The sequence below is a fragment of the Paroedura picta genome, chromosome 3 (genome assembly GCF_049243985.1).
Source record: "Paroedura picta isolate Pp20150507F chromosome 3, Ppicta_v3.0, whole genome shotgun sequence".
NCBI classification, from domain to species: Eukaryota; Metazoa; Chordata; class Lepidosauria; order Squamata; family Gekkonidae; genus Paroedura; species Paroedura picta.
The window spans coordinates 65,042,190-65,065,735 of record NC_135371.1 but is presented as its reverse complement, the minus strand read 5'-3'; the positions used below and the strand labels follow the sequence as shown (position 1 = coordinate 65,065,735).

The 23,546-nt window shown below is 44.6% G+C and overlaps 2 protein-coding genes across 6 annotated transcripts in view; one reads left to right on the top strand and one right to left on the bottom strand.

Annotated features, from left to right (window-relative positions):
* Positions 1 to 15,909, bottom strand: part of LOC143832159 (aminomethyltransferase, mitochondrial-like) — a 30,934-nt gene extending 15,025 nt beyond the window's left edge. The window contains exons 1-7 of one of the 3 annotated variants that reach the window (XM_077326112.1): positions 15,676 to 15,909; positions 15,027 to 15,168; positions 11,641 to 11,829; positions 9,300 to 9,413; positions 8,321 to 8,389; positions 7,711 to 7,815; positions 1,292 to 3,967 (exon numbers count right to left, since the gene is read on the bottom strand). In XM_077326112.1, coding sequence (XP_077182227.1) covers positions 3,926 to 3,967; positions 7,711 to 7,815; positions 8,321 to 8,389; positions 9,300 to 9,413; positions 11,641 to 11,829; positions 15,027 to 15,167 — 660 coding nt within the window. In that variant the 5' untranslated portion in view covers position 15,168; positions 15,676 to 15,909 and the 3' untranslated portion in view covers positions 1,292 to 3,925. Of the gene's footprint in view, positions 1 to 1,291; positions 3,968 to 7,710; positions 7,816 to 8,320; positions 8,390 to 9,299; positions 9,414 to 11,640; positions 11,830 to 15,026; positions 15,169 to 15,675 lie in introns of those variants that run through there. The other 2 variants (XM_077326110.1, XM_077326109.1) reach the window with 2 other exon arrangements.
* An 80-nt stretch (positions 15,910 to 15,989) lies between these two features.
* Positions 15,990 to 23,362, top strand: GMPPB (GDP-mannose pyrophosphorylase B). Of its 3 annotated transcripts, none has more exons than XM_077326129.1 (10): positions 15,990 to 16,124; positions 16,405 to 16,539; positions 17,145 to 17,225; positions 19,434 to 19,482; positions 19,712 to 19,854; positions 20,493 to 20,651; positions 20,916 to 20,994; positions 21,604 to 21,731; positions 22,007 to 22,189; positions 22,671 to 23,362. In XM_077326129.1, exons 2-10 carry the CDS (start codon positions 16,411 to 16,413, stop codon positions 22,800 to 22,802), a joined length of 1,083 nt encoding a protein of 360 aa, XP_077182244.1. In that variant the 5' UTR covers positions 15,990 to 16,124; positions 16,405 to 16,410; the 3' UTR covers positions 22,803 to 23,362. The 3 variants fall into 3 exon arrangements, with proteins under 3 accessions (XP_077182244.1, XP_077182243.1, XP_077182242.1); XM_077326128.1 differs by lacking the exon at positions 15,990 to 16,124 and adding an exon at positions 16,135 to 16,194; XM_077326127.1 differs by lacking the exon at positions 15,990 to 16,124 and adding an exon at positions 16,188 to 16,243.
* The last annotated feature ends 184 nt before the right edge of the window (positions 23,363 to 23,546 follow it).

Genomic DNA, 23,546 nt, shown 5'->3' with positions numbered 1-23,546 from the left:
AGAATTGAGGCTTTTGAACTCTGGTGCTGGAGAAGACTCTTGCAAGTCCCTTGGACTGCAAGACAAACAAACCAGTCAGTCCTAGAGGAGATCAGCCCGGACTGCTCCTTAGAAGGCCAGATCGTGAAGATGAAACTCAAATACTTTGGCCACCTCATGAGAAGGAAGGACTCCCTGGAGAAGAGCCTAATGCTGGGAGCTATCGAGGGCAAAAGAAGAAGGGGACGACAGAGAATGAGGTGGCTGGATGGAGTAACTGAAGCAGTAGGTACAAACTTAAATGGACTCTGGGGAATGGTAGAGGACAGGAAGGCCTGGAGGATCATTGTCCATGGGGTAGCGATGGGTCGGACACGACTTCGCACCTAACAACAACAATACACATATACATATGCATAAATGCTGACACTACCTACTTTTCTCTATACTGTTTAGAACAGTGGTCCCCAACCTGCGGTCTGCGGCCCGGTGCTGGGCCATGAAGGCCAGGGCGCCAGGCCACGGTTCCCTCTCCCCGCCCCCCCCCCCCCCCGCAGTAAAAAACTTTCCAGGCCGCAAGCTTGCGGCCCGGGAAGCTTCTTACTGCGGGGGGGGGGGAGGGAATCAGGGCCGCGCATCGCGCATGCGTAGCTCGGCCGAGCATGCGCACATGCGTGCTGCGCAACCGAAATCGCGCACGAAAGTGCCACGCATGCTCGATTTTAGCCACGCATGTGCGATGTGCGGGCACGGCCATCGCCCTGCCAGTCCCCAGCCAAAAAAAGGTTGGGGACCACTGGTTTAGAATACTTACATGCTGCTTATCTACTAAAATATAAGAACCCAAGTGGCTTTTTTTTGTTTTAAAATAGTAGAATTATTCAACAAGACAAGATACACTTTCCTTTCCAGTGATGGAAAGGATAAAACGGAAAGTGAAGGCTCCTTTTTGTTCCATTAAGACTAGCATTACTCTGTAATGCTAAATTTCAGTTTTTGAAATTTTACGAAGTATTACTTGCATGCTATTTTCAGTCCCCCTCATCTTTTGAAGCCTTAAAGTACAGAGCCATGTAGTTTTTAAATGAAAGGTTCTTCAGATGCTAATGTTGAAAAGTACTTTCAACACATAACACCAGACTGCAGAATAACTACCACCTTGCAGATTACAGTACAATATTTGAATTGTTTAAGGCATCAGGAATAAGGCATTACCTGAAGTGACTAAAATATTTGCATCAATCACCTTAATACCATATGATGAGAATGTTTCTTCTGCTGGAACTTTGAAAGTGAATTTCAAAAGCCTTGCGCTAGTCAAAAAGTCACAAATTTATTCTGAAATGTGGCAAATTTCAAACAGGAATAGATCGAGTACAGCCAATTTGGCATGTGTATGTTACTGTCTATAACCAGGCTGCAGAACACTGGGGCTAAACGGCAGCATGGGACAGCATTTAGCATATTACACCAAGATCCAGGAAAGCACTCACAGTGTGCTTGGCAGGAAGATGGCCCTGATCATTCCTTGGGTATACATAATAAACACTGAGGCAATTTCCATGTATCATAAGGACAAGCCTTACTTAATTTCATATTCTGTTTCAGGCTGCCACTTAAAAACTAATTTTAAAAAACCTGGAAAGATTCCACCCTAATGAACCATTGACATCAGAAGAATCTTCATAAGATCAATATGTAAATAATGGAGTATATATTGCAGCATCAGCTTGGAAGACAACAGCAACAGGAGCACTTTATAGGAAGTACGGCTCATTTGATCAATAGCCCCAGAGGATACCACAGCCAGTTAGAGACCTTTGAAATATTTACTCTTCACATGAAGTAACAGAAAGTAGCACTAGAAACATGGCTTTGAATCTAGAATTATTCTTATGGGGAAGATTACATCACTTTGATCAGTAGAAGAAAAAGAAAGCAAACTCTGTATAGAAGGGGCAGGAAGCTGAAGCAAAGAGGAATGGATCACTGGAAGAGGTATGATGTTCTTTCTTCTTCTTCTGTAGATGTTCTCCAGAATGGGCCATTTGCCTCCAGCATCTTCACATTGACCACTCTGTGCTCCTTTCCTTTTGAATTCTTATTTGCACTTAGTTACACCTCAATGAATCAAGAACCTGACAATGCATTTGAGAATCCCATTCCCAATAGAGAAGCAACACATAGAAAAGCATACCCTTCCTGTGTAGTCAGGAAGTCTCTTCTGGCCCATGGTAGGTTTTTATAAGTCAACCTAAATGAGGCTTCACTAATGGCACAGGAAGAACTACTGTTTTGAAGAGTGCATATTCCTTCTTCTCCCCCCAATGAACACAATACATAACACTGAAGTCATTTGAACTAGATAAACATCTATTGAGAAAGGTTTGGTAACGAAATCTGGTTCACTGCAACGGGATAAAGACCATCAGGCCCTTCTCCAGCTATAAATAACATAAAAGGTTCATAATAAATAAGAAGGAAGTTATCTTGAGGCACAGGAAACATCACAAAGGCTGCTCCCAAAACAGACACCACATTTCACCTATATATCCAATACCAATTCATTCTACGCCCTCCTCTATCTGGTGGCTACCAATCATGCATGTACTGCTAGAAGTATCCGGCCCACAAGGAAGACATATGTGTAGAAGCCATGTGGCTTTAGACCATTCAGATATGCAAATATCATACAGTGTGTCCCAAAGGCAAGGTGCTCAAACATTCTTTTAAGTATCACTTAATAACAGCTTTCTCAGAGGGTAATTTCTAACTCACGTTGCAAATGAGGAATTAAGACGGAAAATGATTTTTCAAATCAAGGCAGCCAAGTCTGTTTTCTGTATGCCACGAATCTCACCCCAGACTTCTACTACACTCATTTGTTCTCTCAAGTGCTCCATCCGCAACCCCTGAGGGTAGTAAGTGACAAATCAACAGCTACAGCTATGCAAGAGTAAACTGAAGAGCCGAGACAGAAGCCAACAGGAAAATAGTTAGGAATGCATAGATGACAGCAAGTAAGGAGAGACGCAACTACTAGAATGCAAACCCACTGCACAGCTGAGTGCACATGCTTTCCGGTATGATGCGATCTACATACCCTAAAGCCTCGAGCATGGTGCCTGCAGAATGTGGCAGGGTACTCCAGCTATCAACTGAAACCATGCATTGCTAGTTTTATTATGCATAACACAGAGTTACCCACACGAGTGCAAATTACTTCCTTTTGGGCACATTATGTTCACTGCCTTGTAGCCACACGCTCAAGCGAGGAGTCAGGGATAGCTCCGTATAATTGCCAGAGAGCTATTCACATTCCTTCAGAGAGGAAAACAGACATGTAGAGAGGCGGCCTCTCGGAAACTTTAGCCATACATACTTTTCTTTTTCCACTCAAGCATTAAAAATATATATATCTACATAGCTTCTTGTGAGGTAGCCCCAGCAAAGGAACCTGTAACTGAACTCTGCTTTCAAATTCCATAACTTGCAACTGGGACAAAGCACCCTCTGTCTGGCCATTTCCAAACATCTCAGCCCATCCTCAAGCCAGAGACAGATTCTGAATGAAAGAGAATGCTCCCTTTGCTTTCAGAGGGAAACATGCAGCAGAGAACAGAGCTTGGAGAAGAACAGGAGATTTTGAAAAATCCTAAATTCAGTTTGGGGAAGAGGAACCCAACTCTCAGAGTGCCAGTGCAATATGCAGAGTTATGAGAAGGTTCTCCACACAGGAATTAGGGGTGTGGGTGGAGAGACAAGACAGAATCCATTTTGAAGAAAAGCCTGGAAAAGACCACCCCAGAAGAGCAGGAAGGAGAAGAACCAGGACATGAAGGCAGCAGACTTGGTCCATTTCTTCCTGCCTCAAGCTAATCCAATAAGGCAGGGATGTGATCCAGAGAATCTGGCTCTTGAGAACCTTCTCATCTTCCAGCCCAGCTCAAGTGTAGGAAAGCAGGTTGAGATCATAACAGCCATCCACCTAAAACAGACACAAACCATTTTTTAAATTAAAAGTACAGCAATCTGGGACAGGTCCCCCTCCCAAACACTGACTCAATTTAGATGTAAAGGGAAACCTCAAGTTGGCACTATATAAATGTATCCAAGATCATCCTTGGGCTCAAGTGTGTGGCCAGCTAATAAATTATTTCCTGTTTTGCTGAAGACCAGTTTGCATCTTTATAGACACTTTCCTGTAAACCCAGATTCCAAGCACTGGATGAGGCTTGCATGCTCAGACTTAATCCATATTACCTCTGAACGTAGCCACTACTCCTGTGTTCCAAACCACAATTTGGATAGAGATAATGGGATAATGAATGTAGTACTGAGCCAAGATGAGCTGGCTTCTAATTTCCACCCAGTCATGTGGGTTGACCTTGAGTTAGTTGCTTAGTAGTGGCTACGTCCCTCAGCTTAATCTACTTCACGTTAATAGGAAGCCTGGAAGAAAGAGTGCAAATATAACAAATCTTTAAATGAAGCATCACTAATTGTAGACTCCCTTCATCTAGGATGTTTCCTCATCACAGCACCAGACTACTTACTGTTGAAAACAGGATGATGGTGACCCTCCCCTTACAATGTATAATGAATGAAATCATTGAAGGGGAGGCTGGAATGTACCCAGAATCCTGGCAACAAACATGTATTTCACTGATCTCCAAAGGAGGAACTGACATAAAACTCCCACAATCTTATAGGCCAATCTCTTTATTGAACGTAGACTATAAAATATTTACAAAAATATTAGCTAAATGACTCATGAAGTGTGCAGTCGATGTCATTCATGAAGACCACACAGGATTCATACAAGGAAGATGAATGAAAGACAACATTCATTTTGCTCTGAATGCCCTAGAACTGGCAAGAGCAAATGAAAAAGAGGCAGCTCTTCTATTCTTAGACGCTGAAAAGGCCTTTGATAATGTTTGATGGAATTTTCTGTTATCTCCACTGAACAAATGGAATGTTGAACCAATTTTATGAAATGGATGCAAAAAATATACTTTAAACAAGAAGCAAGAATCTTGATCAACAGAATAGTAACAGAAGAAAAATCATGACTGGAAAAGGAACAAGGCAAGGCTATTCCCACTTTTATTTAATATGGTATTGGAAATACTGGCTCATAAAATAAGGGCAGATGAAAAAATATCAGGAATCAAAGTTGATAAACAGGTATATAAGATTAAAAACTATGCAGATGATGTCTTATTAACATTAGATAATCCTGGAGACTCCGTACCAAGAGTGATGAATTGTCATGAACCCCAGTTCCTGACCCATGTTTTGTAGGTACTCTCCTGGTGACTCCCGGGCGGTTGGCCTCCTTGCTCCCTTAGTGGTCATAAACTCACAAATCCCCCTGCTGGCTTTCCGCCTTCCTTTGCATTCCAAAGTGTCTCTCCATGAGCTTACCCTTATTGCTTCCTGACCTTGTCTGGCTCTGCAGAGTCTCAACATTTGCAACTTTTAGATAAAAGAGTGTTCCCGGTCGCTCCCTTGAGAACTGTTGCATTTTCCTGCCTAGTGAATCTTCATCCCTCTTCCCCCCTACCCATCCTCAGGTATAAAACTGCCAAGGGGGAGATTAATCCTTTGTCTCTGCCAAGGAGTTTGTTCATTGAACTATTCCTGTTGATGCCTATTTGTTCTAGCCTACTGAATAAATATTCCTTTTGGATTTCACTACAATTGTGGTATTGAGGAAGTGATTATTCCAGTGACTTTACAGAGGTGCCTTCTGCCTGGTTCATGACATGAATCAGCTGGAAGAGTTTTGGTTAAGTTTCCAGCTATAAAATTAATAGAGCCAAAACAAAGATCTTTCTACTTATAGATGATAAGCAAAAAATGCATGAAATCATGGGCTGTGATGTTAACCCAGAAAAAATCAGATACCTGGGTATTCATCTTGACAAAGATCTTAATAAATTATTTCAGAATAACTACACCAAGACATGGGGACATATAAAGGAGGAGATGAAGAGATGGTCAAAACAAAACTTGTCCTGGTCAGCAAGAATAGCTGCAATAAAAATGACTGTTACCTAAAATTAATTTTTTATTCCAATCCTTACCTCTGGACATCAAGGATAAAACACTCCATAACTGGCAGAAAGAAATAAACAAATTTATCTGGAATTATAAGAGGCCCAGAGTCACTTTCAAGGTACTACAGGATGATAAATCAAGAGGAGGTTTAGGAGTACCCAATTTAAAACTGTACCAACATGCGGCAGCATTGACATGGATTGCAGAATGGATCATAAACCCTCTAAAAAGAGACCAAGAGACATTGTGCTAGAGAAGCTTAATCTTAAGCAAGGTTTGCATAATCTGTTATGGCCAGTTCAACATTTGAAACCTTAGAAGGAAACACAGTTTATAAGAGCAGCCCTAATGAAAATTTGGAAGAGGTACAAAGAGAGAATAAGCCCTCAAATTTCTCTTCTGAAGGCACCAGTAGAAGCTTATGCCGAACAAAGTTATCAACAAAGACTGGGACCACTAAGATATCTGGACCTATTATCACCTTTAGGATCAATAAAAGATTATTCTCCGATGACCAACTCACACACAGACAGCTAATTTCAAGATTTAAATCAGAAGTGAGAGGATCAAGAAGCCAACCTAGTAACTGCACTGAATTCGAAATGCTAGTAAAAACAAATAAACCTCACTTGTTAGGCCGAATATATAAACATGTTAAAATTAGAAACTGAAGGAGAACAGATAAAACACTGCGTGATTAAATAGATGCAGAATTCTGGGTAAAAAAGTATGTTAGAGGAATGGGAGAAAAAATATCAAACTGACAAAATGTCAATCCTTGAGAGAATAGTGGTTGAAAATGTTTTTCAGGTGATATGTTACCCCCAAGGTTCTAGGTAAGATGTCACCTAATGAGGATAATAGGTGCTGGAGATGTAAAAAGGCAACAGGTTCCTTTTACCTTATGTGGTAGACATGTGAAATGATCCAAAGGTTTTGGTGTAAAATACACAGGCTCATGCACAAAATTATGAAGTATATGTTTCCTATGTATGCTAAGCATAGGTTGTTGTGTTTCTTCCCAATCAATTCACCGAAGCAACTAAAAGAGTTTTTTTTCCTATGCAACCGCTGCAGCTAAGTTAATAGTAGCAATGAAATGGAAGCAAGCATCAGTTCCAGAAGTTGAAATATGTCTGGACAAGATGGGATATTTCATATCGATGGCAAGACTGACTAGCATGGTATGCAAAGAACCTCCAGAGAAATTTCAAACCCACTGGAAATGCTTTCTGGATTATAAAGAGACATAATTAGCCATAAAAACACATAACCACTGAAATTAACTAACTAGTAGACTGAGTGTTAAGATGAGACTGTATTTTTTAAAAATTGACCTTTTCCCCTTTCCTTCCTCTCCTGCACTGTATACTGTATATCAACCCCTTCAGTCCCCATCCTTTCTATGAAATAAATAAAAGTGTTTATTTTTTAAAAAAGAAAGAAAACAGGATGATGGACTAGAGAGGACTTTTGGTCTGAGACAGAAGAGAGGCCCTAATAGCATCTATGTCTCTCAGTTAGGCCTACACATACAGCTAAAAGGAGTCACGAGTCAGAGGGAGAACCACTTTTAGCCACACTTTCAGTGTTTGGATTCTGACTAGAGTGCAATGAAGGAACCCCTCACCACCAAGTATTGAGCATAAAAAGGAAAAAACTAACATCAAAACGTCCAATCTGAGCTGCTGGCTGGCTGGCTTGGAGCATCTCTGTTAGAACCCACATTTGCTGTACTTCAGAAGACACTTTGTCAGCATCAGGGAGTCCCTGAAAACAAAGAACAGTTCTTCAGATAAGCAGCTTTTGTTGATCCAATATCACATCTATCTGGAAGCTAGTCCCCAGGAACTGAAGATACTCCAGCCCCAGTCAAGTGGTATCTAAGGAGTCATGCTTCTGATTAGCCACACACAACACCTTATTCTCACTTATTTTCTGCCATTCCCTACTGTTCCTAAATGGGAGAAAGCACTGAGCCCCACCCCACCCTACAGTAACATGTCTAGCAGCCCTCCCAAAACAAGTTGAAATGAGAGATTTTGAAAGGAGAGAAACACTTCATTGCTCAGGATACAACCGGATGCTCCACAGGCAATATGGGCATGGCATCAGGGTATACTCAGGCTGTGCAGACAGGAGAAGCCTGAGAACAGGGGTTTGTTTCTTCACCCAAGACTAGAATCAGAAAGAAATTCACTGGCTACAATCCCCAAATTTCTAAGGAGCAGAGGGCGAGAGCCTTGTGGTAGGAAGTCTTAATGACAGTACTTACCTCATGCAGGCTGGCCGGCTGTTCCTGAGATGGGCATGAAAGCCAGGCTGGAAAGCCTTTCTGTGGGCTCTAGAGGAGAGAACAGCCTCAGATTCAGGTGGGTGCAAGGCTTGTGAGTAATGTGCTTGTTAGCACACAAACCCACAGGTAGCCCAGCATGCTAAAATACTGCCCCAGTTCAGTCTTTCACCCTTTCTCTCAGAACAGGTTATGTACAGAAGGGCACAATATGGTGAGGGACCTCTCTAAACAACTATTCTTAGGGAGAGATTGAATTCATTCTTAGACACGCATAACAGAAACATCTCATCTGATTTGCTGGGCATGGGGACAGGGGAAGGAGACTGGCTTCAGGAAAGGGGAAGCAGCATCTCAAAGAAAACTCAAAGGAATACTTAGTGAATAAGTCATGCTCAAGTATCAGTGATAGCTTGAGCTGAAAGATGTAGTGTAAGCAATCAGAATGAAAGCCCCACAGAAGCAGATTTGACTTGAAAGCTGTGAATCAATGGGAGGTATTAGGTACAGCATCCTCTCACTTTAGAATGAGGGTAAATTCAGTTGACGGAGCTCAAGAGGAGCTAATCATGTAAAAAGAGTACACAAAAAATTCTTTTAGTTGTTGTCAGACTAGACTCTACTGTGGAAGCCTTACTGAGAGACCCTGGGCCAGTCACACACTTTCAATCTAGCCTACCTAACAGGATGTTGCGAAGATAACATGGAGAAAAGGAAAATGTTGTAAGCTGCTTTGTATCTCCATTGGGGCAAAAGGAGAGGTACAAATTAAATGTGAAAACAAACAAGCCAGGGTCTGGGCCTCCATCTGAAGAAGCCTTCCCCTGACCCCATAACTTGACAAGAGGGTGGTCAGATCCAATCAATCAATACTAAATAAGCCATCATAAGACCCAATGCCATTATTTTAATCAATGGTTATGTAAGGGAAAAGTGCATAGATAAGGGGCTGGGTGTGCACCTTCTGATTCCCAGGGAAGAGTTGTAGCTCCTCGATACTGAAATGTAGCCACACTGGAGAAGGCTGACGTAGGATCAGACGCATGGCAGTCACCCGGTCCATATCACAAAGCATCTAGTAAAACATCAAGGGAGGAACGAGTAAATGCTACTGTAGGTGGAAGTAGACGGTAATAGAGCTGAAGCACTTTTTAAACTAAGAAAGTGGAAAGGAACAGAGTTTACTGTGTTACGGCTATGGAAGTGGGGGACACTAGTCAACTTTTGATGGAACTGGTACAGCTCATTGGGATGTTAGGCAAGTGATTACTGCAGTGTTGGGGACAATAAATTATGAGTGCAAAAGTTCTGTATGACTGCTGGAAACTTTTTAACAAAGATGATTCTTTTACCTATAGAACTGTGTTTCTGATACATTATCGCTTGAAGAACATGCTAGAATTGTCATTCACAATCCCAGAGGGCTAGCATTACCCAAATAACTACACTGCCTACCACGCATAGCACTACTAAGAAGTAGTTCAGGATACAAACAATATAGAACAATTCCAAATGGGCAATACCACCAAATCTTCTAGGAATAAAGGTTAAGTCAGTATTTTATTGTGGTTCAGAAAAAGTGAATTGTTCAATACATACACATTGGAGGTTTGGTCTAATTTTGGCTCAGCCACAGATTTGCTGGGCAGACCTGGCAGGACTCAAGGCAAGTAACAAATATTATATAAAAATACACATCTATTAGGAGACATCATCCAGCTAACCCAGAGACCATACCTGTAGCCTTAAAGCTGCCCCTGATGTTATCTTAAATAGCTGCTTTACAAACTTGCAGGCCGGTACCTCCCTTACTGCTTCTGAGAAGCTATACTAGAACTGCAGTGCAAAAACGGCCCTGGCCATAACAGATTATGTCCCTGAGAGACAAGGCACTATCCCTGAGAGACAAGGAGCACAACTGCCACATAAGTTCCCATCAGGGAGTAGCAGCCCTTCAGTAACCATGTTGCCAGTTCTTCACCTCAGTTCACCCAATTCCTCAGTTAGCAAACTATAATGATCTAACTTAAAGGGATTCTGTAAGGATAGAAACGGATCCCTTGCATTGTGCCAGTGCTATATAAATGAACATTTTAAAATAATGCAGTCTTTTCACATCATAACTATTCAATTTTTTCAGTTTATCCACCAGTAAGCCTAACCCAAGACAAGTTGATGAGCAATAACAAAGCACACTGAAACATCAAGAGTACAAAATGGCATTTGGCTACGATTGCCTTCATTAATAATTTACTTTTTCTGGGAGTGCCAGGCTGTTAGAAGTAGTTATCTGCACCAAGCCTTAGCTTTCTGTATTTTCCTAGAATGAACTCACATTGGCTGCAACCCCTAATGAGCCAAACAGCAGCCTGAGTGCAACCAAAAATGGGAAGAAACACACAACCCTGCACAAGGAAGGTAACAAAAAAGGTTGAAACAAAGACAAAGTAAAATATAACTATGCATGTAGTGCAAATGTACAAAACATAACAGAAAAATACAATCACGAGTGCTAAATTATCATTTTAAAACAACAGTCCTATGGTTAAGCCTGTAAGTTCCTAATTCCAATATAAAGACCAATGCCCATTAATATAAATACAGGTTAAAGGGTACATAATGTCTCCATATGAAAAAATGCATACCAATATACATAAAAGTTCATAAACCAAATAAACCTGACTTGCACTGAGATGTTCACCAATGGAGATCCATTCAGTGTATAATCCATTTTAAAATATATATTCTAATCTTTTATTTTATGTATATCTTTGTTACATTAATGGCATACTCAGTTTGAATTATACCACCAAGGAGGGCTTATTGCCAAAGCATGTTTGGTATTGGTTTCTGCGTATGTAAACATTATGTGCCCTTTAACCTGTATTTATATGAATGGACATTTGTCTTTATATAGGGATTAGGTACGTACATGCTTAACCCCTAGGACTGTCGTTTTAAAATATTTTAGCATTCATGATCGTATTTTTATATTATATTTTGTATATCTGCACTACGTACATAGTTGAATTTTACTTTCTTGGTCTTTATTTCAATTTTTTTGGGTTACCAAACAGTAGCCTGACCAGAACAGCCTCATTAATGACTTCCACTGAAAGGTCCACAGGAGTTAGAATAGGGACCTATGACATTTACTGAGTGATATTTATGCCATGCTGTAGGAAACATAAGGACACTGTATAGAGCACAGGCTGTGATATCAGGCAGGAAACACCTTGCAAGATAGCAGGGAGATCAAATATCAGCACACGTGAAATACCAACACAAGCTGAAATCCTGACCTGATGCCGAGAAACAGAGAAGTAATCCTGTGAGCCTTCCTCTGTGTGTGGGTGAGGCATCAAGCAAAAGTTTCGCAGACATGTAACCCACTTAGAAGGACTTTCATCTCCACCGTCTGTGGAATTTTGGCGCAGCACCCGCAGGGTCAAAAAAGCAGTGTAATAGTTCTTGAATACAATTTCCTGCAACTGAAACAAAGGAACAGAAATAGAAGATCCAGGGGGAAAAGCAAATTATGGACGCCCTACCCTTTTCATCCCCTGCAGTGTAATGGGAGCCCCTGAACTTCAAGTGCTCAAGAACCCCCAAATCAGACCCAAATCAGAACTTGGCTAAGGAATTAAAAGCCTCAATGAGAAAGAGAAGATTTGTAGCTGAAAAAAAGGCCCCTGTGTCAAAAAGGGGAAGTTAAGGATAGGACAGAGTCAATGACCAAACAATCCTCTGGTTGATGTTCAGAAACAAGAGAAAAGAGAAGAAATCTCTGGTTACAGTAGCTAAGAGGACCAAAGAAGTCTCTTTCACAAATGTCTGAAAAGCCAGGATATAGCTTATGCAAAACATTTAGAATAGAATACTGCTTCTTCAAGCAACACACAAAGACTGAAGAAAGATGGAGCAGTCATTAGGGATTGCTACATCTGGCTAAAGGCTACATTAGGGATTGCTACATCTGGCTAAAGGCTTTTTTCACAGGTACACATGAAAACATGTTTACTTTAGACAAAATATGGCCAGAACATGCTCAAAAGTAAAAGTCACAAGGCAAAGGTATAATCAAACTTTTAATCATTAAAACATAATTTTTTTCTTTAAAAGTTGACCATCTAGCCCATGGAAGTGCAGAACAATCCATGGAGAGAGAAGCCTAGACAGAGAAACACCATCCCAAGGAATTGCTTCTATCCTTTGATACCACAGCAACAGTAAAGCTGAGGAGAACTTGTGTGTGCTACACTTCCTCCCTGCCATGCCTGAGAAGGCTGGACTCTGACCTTCTGCCTCCAAAGTGATCACCTGGGCCATTGTGTAGCTTCAGCTAGTACCCTTAATTCCCATGAGTCAGGTAATATTTTATTAACTGTTGATTGCTACTGGAGCATGTTATTGTGAATCATAAACTAGTTTGATTCATAAATCTAAAGTCATATCTGTATAGTGGCCTTCGTCTCCTTAGAATTAAGGTGAGTGCAAGAGGAGTATATCAAGCATGGTTTGGGACCAGTATATATTAAGGACTGCCTACTTCCATACAGCATGTTTGCTGGCCACCGAAATATCAATGATATATGCATGCAATTGCCTCCTGTTTAATGGCTGTTAACAATTAGATTTGGGTTTGGTGACCAACACATATGAAGAAAGGCTGAGAGAGCTTGGTCTGGAGAGAAGACGACTTAAGAGGTGATATGATAGGCATCTTCAAGTACTCGAAGGACTGTCACAGAGGATGGAGCCCCAAGGGACAGGACCAATGGGATGAAATTAATTCAAAATAATTGTCAGCTAAACATCCAGAAGCAGTTCCTGACAGTTAGAGAGGTTCCTCAGTAGAACAGGCTGCCTCAGGATGTAGTAGGTTCACCTTCCTTGGAAGTTTTTAAGCAGAGCCTAGATAGCCATCTGACAGAAAGGCAGATTCTGTATATTTAGGCAGATTGTAAGTGGCTGGGCAGAAGGGATTGTGTCCATGCCTGGCTCTTGCAGCCCTTTCTTGCATGCCCAGGGAAATGCTAATCACCACTTTGGGGTTGGGAGGTGAATTTCCTCCAGGTCAGGGGTTCTGGGGGCTTTTTTTGAGTGGAGATCATCTGGACATGGAATTGGGGTCACTGTGAGTTGGCAGGTAGTTGTGAATTTCCTGCATTCTGCAGGGGGTTGGACTAGATGACCCTGGAGATCCCTTCTATGATTCAAAGATGTGTATTTGTGGACCAATAAGCTGTGTAGTAGAGTAAGAGCCTCTTGTGGCACAGAGTGGTAAGGCAGCCGTCTGAAAGCTTTGCCCATGAGGCTGGGAGTTCAATCCCAGCAGCCGGCTCAAGGTTGACTCAGCCTTCCATCCTTCCGTGGTCGGTAAAATGAGTACCCAGCTTGCTGGGGGGTAAACGGTAATGACTGGGGAAGGCACTGGCAAACCACCCCGTAGAGTCTGCCATGAAAACGCTAGAGGGCGTCACCCCAAGGGTCAGACATGACCCGGTGCTTGCACAGGGGATACCTTTACCTTTACCTTTAAGCTGTGTAGTAAATATGTTTAAATTAGTAATGGTCAAAGATGAAAATAGAACTTGCCAGTATATAATTGCTGGCAACTTCTGATGCAAAAACAAATAGTTTCAGGCAGAAGCTGATTGGACTGAACAAAGTTTGAGTCCAGTGGCACCTTCAAGACTAACATTTTATTCAAGGTACTAGATTTTAAGCCCATTTTAAGAAGCAATAAAATGGAAGCTAGAAAGGGGGGAGGGACAGCGCGGTGAGAAGGCTGCCCTGCCCACCCCCCAGCCCAGACTCAGCCGAGCCTTCTCCCGGGCGGCAGAGCGGGCTCGGCGCGTTTCTAGCGCCGCCCCCCCCCACCCTCCCCAATTCCCGAATGGCCTTCTCTCTCCCCCGGGAGAGGCCTGGCTGCAGCCAGGCCTCTCCCAGGGGAGAGAGAAGGGCGGCGCCGCCCCCCCCCCACCCTCCCCAAGTCCCGAACGGCGGAGTAGGCCCCAACTCACATGGGTGTGGCTTTTCCTGGCCGCTGAAGCAGGAGGAGGAGCAGGCCAGCTGGAGGACTGTCGGCGCGGTCTGGCTGACTGCACTGAGTCCCGGCTGGCTGAAGCAGCCAATGGGGAGGCGCGCTTTGCGCGCCTTCCCATTGGCTGCTGGCCCTGGATGGCCCCTCCGATTTTTTATCCCGGACAGGGCCCGCCCTAACTCCTCCCCAACAGCCCTTACTCTTTTATATAGTCCGTGGCGCCTTACAGATAAACTCTTGTATGGAAGCATACTTCAGATACAGTGAGGTTTGGAGGGGTTTGTGTGCTTGAACAAGAACACTTAGGTCTTGAATAAAATTTGATTGCTCTTAAATTTTGTTCTACCTACTGCTTCAGACCAACACGGCTACCCACCTGAATCTACTTGGTTGCACTAAAGATATTATTTTAACACAGGGATAAGATTTGAAACAGGAAATGCACTGATCAAACTCTTACAGTGCAATCTTAAATAGAATACACATTTCTATATCAATTAAATGCAATGGGCTTAGAATGGTGTAATTTTGCTTGGGACTGCTCAGTTAACTCCAGATATAGGATTATCAATAAAATTATAGTGGATAATCACAGGTTTTTGATCACACTAATATGTATGCTTGTTCATTGCTCATACTTACATCAATGGTCTGAGAGTGTGGTAGTACCACATCAATCACTGCAACACCTGGCTGGCTTAGTTCTGTCCTTACGTCACCCACTTGCAGCATGACTGGGCTTTTGATGGTGCATGGTGCAGCCTCATGGGCCATCGTCCCCATACTGGAAACAAGCCACAGGCTCAGTTCAGTAGCACATAATAATTTCATCCACATAACAGAACTCAAGAAATTCCACTACACTGGGGGAGATGGGGCACACAACACTGGCAACAGAGTTTCACAGACCAGCTTGTAAGTTAGTGGCTCGATGATGGTAAACCTGATGCAGGTTCCACTAATCAAGTAACAGGCCTATGTCCCTTTACTCAAGATTAAACCCCACAAAGCCCGGGTGTGACACACTCTCTGGCATGCAGAGAGGCGAAAGCCAGAGATGCCGAACTCTGGAAAGCTTATACTCTGAAACACTTATTGATCTCTGAGGTGCTACTGAACTCGAATCGAACTATTTTAGCAGTCTGCCAATGATGCTCCGCGTACACCACGACATCTCCTCGGCTAGCTTGCAAAGAAAAGCGCCTCAGAAGAGCGACCCATCCCACGCGGCCAGTCAGCGGGAGGGAAGGGCCCCACCCCGGGCGACTGCTGCCCTTGGCCCATGACTCGCCTGCTCCTGGCCGAGCTGCGGCTCGCCAGCCCTTCTGCCGCTGCCAGCCGGGAAGGAGACGCGCTTCATCTGCGGCGCCAGCGACACTGCGGCAAGAATGGCAGCATCACCCAAAACCAACGCGACCGCTACAGAGGGAAGCTTTCCCACCGGGAAGCCTTTGTTGCTAGGGTGAGCATCATAGCGCACGCTGATTACGTCAGAACTATTGGACCCCTTTCGGAGGCGGGGCTTATACTTTAAAACTTGTGCGCCGCTTCAAGGCATGCAGGGAGACGTGGCCACTAGAGTGATTTCGGCGGTTTTATATGACGACACCGGCGCCTTTTTATTGTTTCTATGTTGCTGCGGCAACGCGAAGTCATACAAAGTGATTGGCAGGCAAAGCCTTTGATTCTCTGTGGGCATTGGTTCCCTGAATGGCTGGGACACGTTGCGTACATTGATTGGTCAGTTAGTTCGAACGGGGGATTGACGGAAGTGTTGTGGTGGAACGTGGGGCTGGGCTGGGAGCGGCGGGTGAGAATCCGGAATGGACGGGGGGCAGGGTCCGGGTGAACGGGAGGAGGTAGGAGCGCGGCTTCTTGATCCGTCGCAAGGCCAAGGGCTTGGAGCTTCGCTGAGCGGGACAGGGGACAGGGGACGGGGGGGGGGGGAGGAGGAGGAGGAGGTGGGCAGCGAGGCCCGAGGAAGAGCCTGACACCACCTTTCCAATCCAATCCCCCCCAGGCAAGGATGAAGGCGTTGATCTTGGTGGGAGGCTACGGCACCCGGCTGCGGCCGTTGACGCTCAGCACCCCTAAGCCGCTGGTGGAGTTCTGTAACAAACCCATCCTGTTGCATCAGGTGGAGGCCTTGGTGAAGGTAAGATGTTAGGGAAGAGGAAACTTGTCAGTTTTCCCGCAAACAGCCTTGTGTTGTTAAAGAGCAGAAAGTCAACAAGCAGGAGGCAACTACTGAATTTCTTCCTTTTGTGTTCTTTGTAAAGGGACAGAATCCTTCCCCTCCCCCCCTCAAAAAAGAGATCTTATAGGTAGAGAGGGATACATAGGGAATGTATAATCTGATTTATGTTGTCTACTGGCATAGTAGGAATTGATGTGCATGTCTGATATCCGAAGTTGTAACTAATGGAAGAAGCTTGACAATATCAGAAATAGCTCCCTAAATTCAGGCAACGTTTCCTTTTAACACATAGAAGGGAATGTATCTGTATTCGTGGCTGATTAGCTTCGGTGTTGACCTACAAAGTAGGTTGTCAAAAGAGAGAATTAAAAATCTTCATTTGTCCTTCATTAAAGCCTTTTAATGTCAACTCATAGAATCTCCAATATTTCTCTTACTTACCCATCCCTGTTTCTAGCACAACTATTTTTGTAGGTGATAACATACTTTGTTGAAATGGCTGTATAAATAGACACTTGGACTTGGAATTTTCATTGGATCTTTACTTCCTTCTGTCTTGATAGGCAGGTGTAAACCATGTGATACTTGCTGTCAGCTATATGTCAGAACTGCTGGAGAAGGAAATGAAGGCGCAAGAACAAAAGGTATGTGTTGCAGGTTGAACATTCTTCAGGTTGTTTAAATGAGCTGGTTGGAATGGGGACAGTAGCTAAGCATGTGCCCGAAACTCAAATTATTATTTAGCTGTTTCCTTCGCTATTCTTTCTAACAAGACTATCCTTTGGTTTGCTTGTATTCCTACTGTAGAAATGTAGTTGCCCAGAAGTTTACCCCATTCTTCTGTACATTTTTATGTGTTCTTGATGAATATGAGTGGGTTGCCACTGCTTTTACCTACTGCCACATCACTGCCACAAAGCACTGTAAAAGCCATTAGCTGTGTTACTAGCCAGTGTATGAGTTTTCTCTCCAATGGGATCTAAAGCAGCTTACATAATTTTTCTTTCCTCCATTTTATCCTTCTGAGAGGTGAGTTAGGCTAAATTACTGGCCCCTGTCCTCTCAGCAAGTTTTGATGGCAGAGCAGAGATTTGAACTTTGGTCTCCCATATGCTAGTCTAATGATCTAAGCACTACATCACACTGGCTTTCAGTGATGCAGCATCTCAGGCAATTTGAACTGATTTTTAAAAATGTATAATTGTGCTTCATATAACTGACTTACATATTGAACTAAGTGTCCTTGTGTTTCCAAATAAGCATTTTGGGTTTGTCTGTTAAAGCAACAGCACAATGTGGGAACTTGTATGAAGTTCTGTTGTCTAATTTACACTGTTCATTTTCATCATCCTTACCATTGTTCTTATTATTTGTGAAAAGCCTCTGTGGGAGGAGCGCTGTCTAGGACCGCATCCGCTGTCCGGCCTGCATTTCTGCCTGCATGGGTCAATCCGGAAGCACCCAGCAAAGCTGGGCACGACCGGATTGGGCCAGCCCCTGGAGTGCCCGCCTCCAGAAGTCGGCTGCGAGCCACCCTCACAACCTCGTGCCCAGACCATGCCTGGCAGCCGAGGAGGGCGCTGCTGACCTGCTCAGCCTCGCCTTCTGATAAATGCGGCCTCTGGTCTCCGCCGCACAACCCCTACCTGTGCAGTCATCGTACCAGCGGGCTGCATGCCCGCCCACCACACCTCCTGCTGTGCAACAGGCCTGCATGGCTGTGATGCCTTCAAATAAGCAGCCTGCAGAGACACTGGTTTGCCTGGCGGCATCAGGTGCCACGAGCACCTCACCAGACCAGCACGCCTCCTGACTTGCTCGCTGCTCGCATACCCACACACTTGTGGAGCCCGTAACCAAGCAGAGACAGATTGGCCAGCGGCCTAAGAGCTGTGAGCACATCACCATGCCTCCCACCTCACTGGCCCGCATGGCATCAGCCTAGCAGCCTGCGGGAACAAAAGGTTGCTTGGCAGTGTCGGGAGCTGCCAGCAGCTCGCAAACCCTCTTGCCCAGCCCCTACCTTCCCATCGGCCCAGCCGCTCTGCAGCTACCCTCCTTCACCCGCCCAGCCACCCCCAGCCTGCCGGCCACGTCACCCAAGCCGACTCCGGCCCTGTCATCCCATCTGCCTGCAGAGATTCTCAGTGAGTCACCGAGTGCACCCTCAGGGTAGGGCTGCCGCTAGCGCCTGTTGCATTCCCGCATGCAACAGGCTTAAAAGCTAGTTGTTAGAATAAAGTGAGTATCTACATCTTATAAAGCAGTGAATGATGTTGATGTGATTATAATGCCAACGAAACGTCTTCCTGAAGTTGAACCATTGGGTTGTCCTAGTACAGTGGTCCCCAGCCAGGCCACGGCTCTCTCTCCCTGCCCCCCCCCCCCGAGCGAGAAGCTTGCCAGGCCGCGACCAAATCAGCCGGCGGCAGCCGTGGCTCCCTCTTCCCCCCCTTCCGAAGCAAGAAGCTTGCCGGGCCGCAAGCTAATCGACCGCTTTTGCGGCCGCTTTGCTCGCTGCCTGTGAGGAGGGGCGGGGAGAGGGAGCCACAGCCGCCAGCAGTTATGCGCGTGCGTGTTTGCGCCCCCGCCGGACTCAAATGCGCATGCGTGGAAAGTCCGCCCTTGTGCCGGAGCTGCCGTGCATGCATGGGGGACCCGGTCGCCCTCTGCCCCCACTCTGTGGCAGCAGTCCGCATCCATGGAAAGGTTGCGGACTGCTGTCCTAGTAGACAGACATGTGAAAGTCTGATGAAAAGAGTATATGGGTTTTTAGACAACAGTGTTGAAGGCAATAGGCACAAACACATTAAGTTGCATCTCACTTTCAACATTCTCTGCTTTGTTTCCAGTTGAGCATACGTATTTCCCTGTCACATGAAAAGGAACCACTGGGTACAGGTGAGTGCTTCCAGCAGAGAGCTTGTGGTGAGGATTTATGGGGGTCAGTTATAGATCACAATATAGATCTGCAGCAGCCCTATAAATATTGGCCTCTATGCAGATAAGAATTTCACTAGTTATTTCAGGCTCGTAGATTGTAAAAGAACTTCCCAAATTGAGTTGGCTACAGTTGTTGAAGAACTCACAGATAAGCATGGCATACTAATAATTCCTTTCCCCTCTACAGCTGGCCCACTGGCACTGGCTCGGGAGTTATTGACAGAGAATTCTGAGCCTTTTTTCGTACTCAACAGTGATGTGATCTGTGACTTCCCATTTACAGACATGGTGCGCTTCCACAGGCATCATGGCAAAGAGGGCACCATTGTGGTAAATATCAGAGGTGGATCAGTTGCATACAAGTGATGCTGTTTATGGCTTTGGATTTTCTGAGAATTCTTGCCTTTGGGTTAAATTCGCATGCAATCCCCAAGATGTCTAGTGAAAAGAATCAGCTACTGGGTGATGTAAAAGACCTCTACCTGAGACCCTGGACAGTCTGAGTAGGCAGAACTGACTTTGATGGACACAGAGTCAGCTTCAAGTGTCACTGCTGGTTGTGGAGCTGATAGGATTCTTTCTGGGGAAATGGGAACAAAAGCTCTGTGGCTTCCATCAGCCTTGATGTAAACTGCGTCTACATAACCCAAAACAGAACTACATTTTAAAAAAGTCAGCACACTGTTTCCAACTCCCTTGTTCATATGCCTAGAAGAATGCTTTACTAACCAAGGGCATTTGTTCTTATGAGAAAGAACTGCATATCTACAAGATCTTGTTTTATTTCTGTATTGACTGGAACAAATGTAATTGGATTGAAACGACTCATTGTGGACTTAAACTTACGCCTACCTTTTCTACTGGATATATGGTGTCTTTTAAAAATGTATAACATGAGATAAAAATAACTTGGAGGGATTTCTGTGCTATGCAGCTCTGGGTCTCATGCTGATTTTGCTACCTTGCAGGTGACAAAGGTGGAGGAACCCTCAAAATACGGTGTAGTGGTATGTGAAGCTGATACTGGGCGCATACACCGCTTTGTGGAGAAACCCCAGGTTTTTGTCTCCAATAAGATCAATGCTGGCATGTACATCTTCAACCCAAGCATTCTAGAGAGAATCCAGGTAGGTGGCATGAACGGTCTAAAGGGATCTTTTCCAGGAAAGACTAATTGAGGTATAGCTTTGTGCTGCCCACTTAAAATGAATTGTCATTGGGCTTTGGGAGCCTTGTAAAACCCAGATTTGCCATTTGCAAGTTTTAAACTATGTTGAATTCAAAGAGCACATAATGCATATGGCCTTCTTTAACAGCTGATCCCAGGAACTGCACATTTTTAGCTCCTAAATCAGGGATGTGCAGTTGATTGAACTCTTACTTTCTCTTAGTTGCAACCTACCTCAATTGAGAAGGAAATCTTCCCAGTGATGGCAGAGCAAGGACAACTCTATGCCATGGAACTACAGGGTAAGAATGATAACCTGGCACAGGGATAGATTGGAAACTGCACACTAGGAGCTCTTAAACTTAAAGGTACAGAAGTGTCACTTGAAATGTTGATACTATAGGACTACTGAAAGGTGAAGCTGAGAAGCAACGTAAGATCAAGATGCAGAATTTGAATTATGTTTGTCCTGGAAGTTTTGCCAAAATGTCACAGCACAGGTTAAAAGTTGAAGAAAAACTCATTTAGCACGTTACAGAACATTTAAAACTTGTCATGAGGCAATACTGAAAGCTGTTAATGGTGAATTTCAAAACTTTCTCCAGCACACATGGACAGTTTGCTTAGCTGTAGCTGCTTTCATTACCTGAAACAATGCCATTAATCTGTCTAAGGAAAAGCATTGTTACAGACTAGGTAGTACAGATGTACTACCAGCACATCTTGGTAGTTACAGTCTCTTGAGTCATGATGCCACAGGGAAAAGACTAGAAGTCTCCTAGGCCTGGAGTCCTACTTGCCCTGCACTGCAGCTCTTCCCCCCCCCCCCTCCTGCAGCTACTGCCCGTGACACCGAGTGAAAGATCTCCCCAAGAGACTGATGCTTGATTAATGCAGCTTTGTCCTCACAGGGTTTTGGATGGACATTGGCCAACCTAAAGACTTCTTGACAGGCATGTGCATGTATCTGCTGTCTCTCCGACTGAAGCAGCCAGATCGGCTGCATTCAGGACCAGGTTTTGTGGGCAATGTACTCGTGGTAAGTCATGTTGGCCCTTCTTTGGAATGGGTAGAAAAGCAAGTAGACCTTCAGTAGGGCACCTGGGGCTCATCTAGAACTGGTAGGGAGGCTATTGCAGGGGTAGGGCAGGAACTCTGAAAATGCTTGCTGTATTGGGGGGCCTGAAGCTGTATGGAAATCTTATGCAACAATCTGTGACCCTTCCTGGTCTTCTCAAAGGTGGAATTTATTCCACTACTCAAGGAATCCAAAGCAACCCTACAGCTTTCATGCTGGCTTTTCTTCCTTTCCAGGACCCAACTGCCAAGATCGGAGCAAACTGCAGTATTGGCCCCAATGTCACTATTGGAGCAGATGTGGTGATAGAGGACGGGGTTCGGATCAAGCGTTGCACTGTTCTGAAAGGATCGCGCATCCGTTCCCATTCTTGGCTTGAATCCTGCATTGTTGGCTGGAGCTCCTCTGTAGGCCAATGGGTAAGTTACCATGAGCAACAGGCTTTAGGAGACCAAACCCCGAAACCAAAATGAGTGCACTAGTGCTCCAGGGCAGCAGCAGATTGCCAGCCAGATTTACTCCACTAGACAAATGTCCCCACGTGCCATGGTTTCGGGGTTAGTCATTTATTTGGGATGTGCTCGATATCCTCTTGTGATTCTGACCTCAAAACAGCACAGCCTGCCTACTTCCCACTGTATGTGCTTTAAGCAAGTCGTGTCAGTTCGTTCCTTGATGGGCTGGATGAGTAAGTCATCTTGTGTGATGGTAGTGGGTTGGTGGCATTGGTGAGATCTGCCATGGTGCTCGCACTGCAGCCAGTACTCTGGCAGGCAATTGTATCACAGAGGTGACTAGCCCCTATACTCCCCTGCTCGCTTAAGTGTGACTTGCAGAATGCTGCTTTCCCCAGCTATCCTGAAGAGGCATAAGGTGTGTGTCTGCTGCACTTCCTTACAGGTGCGGATGGAGAACGTGACGGTGCTCGGCGAAGATGTCATTGTGAATGATGAACTCTACCTCAATGGGGCCAATGTGCTGCCTCACAAATCCATTGCTGAGTCAGTGCCAGAGCCACGCATCATCATGTAGCCACTCTGGGATTTTAGAGCTGGACAAGCTGCCCTGCTGATACTGGGGCTACCCCCATCCTGTGCCTTGGCAGTAAGGGATCACTGATATCTGGATTTAAGTATTTAATTTTCCCCTGATGCTGAACTAGCCATTTGCTGGGGTACTGCAAAGACACAGAAGGAGCTGGATCTTCGCATGGTGGCTGGGGCCACTCGGGTCCTTTGCTTGGGAAGAGGGGACAAATCAGGAAGACTTGGGCTAGCTGTGCACTCGTTCTGCTGCACAAGCTAAAGCCCATCCTTTAGCATGGGAAGTGGACCTGAGCAAGAGATGGCCTGCAGTAGCACCAAACAGGCAGCAATTAGACTGCAAAGACCCAGGTTCGACCTGTAGAGGAGAATGAGTGGCATGTTGTGCTGTTATCCAGGATGGCTCTTGTGTCTTGGAAGGAAGTTTGAATGCAGTCTTCTTCCAGTACTCCCTTGGAACTCTATTGCCTTACAAAAACAATAATCACAAATGGCATTATTCCAAGTAGGGGAAACAAAAATTATATTGTAATGAAGAATAGGAACTGATGTATATCTCATGTTTTCTTTTGTTATGGTAGGCAGATGAGGACAGTTCTTAAGCTGCTGCTTTTCTTCTAAATATTCCAAAAGCCTCCAAGTCCAATGCTGGGCAGTACTTTCGTTTTTACAATTCAGAGCGTAGCTCAAAGATAGTGTTCCAAACTTGTGAGGAAGAATACACAACACACCT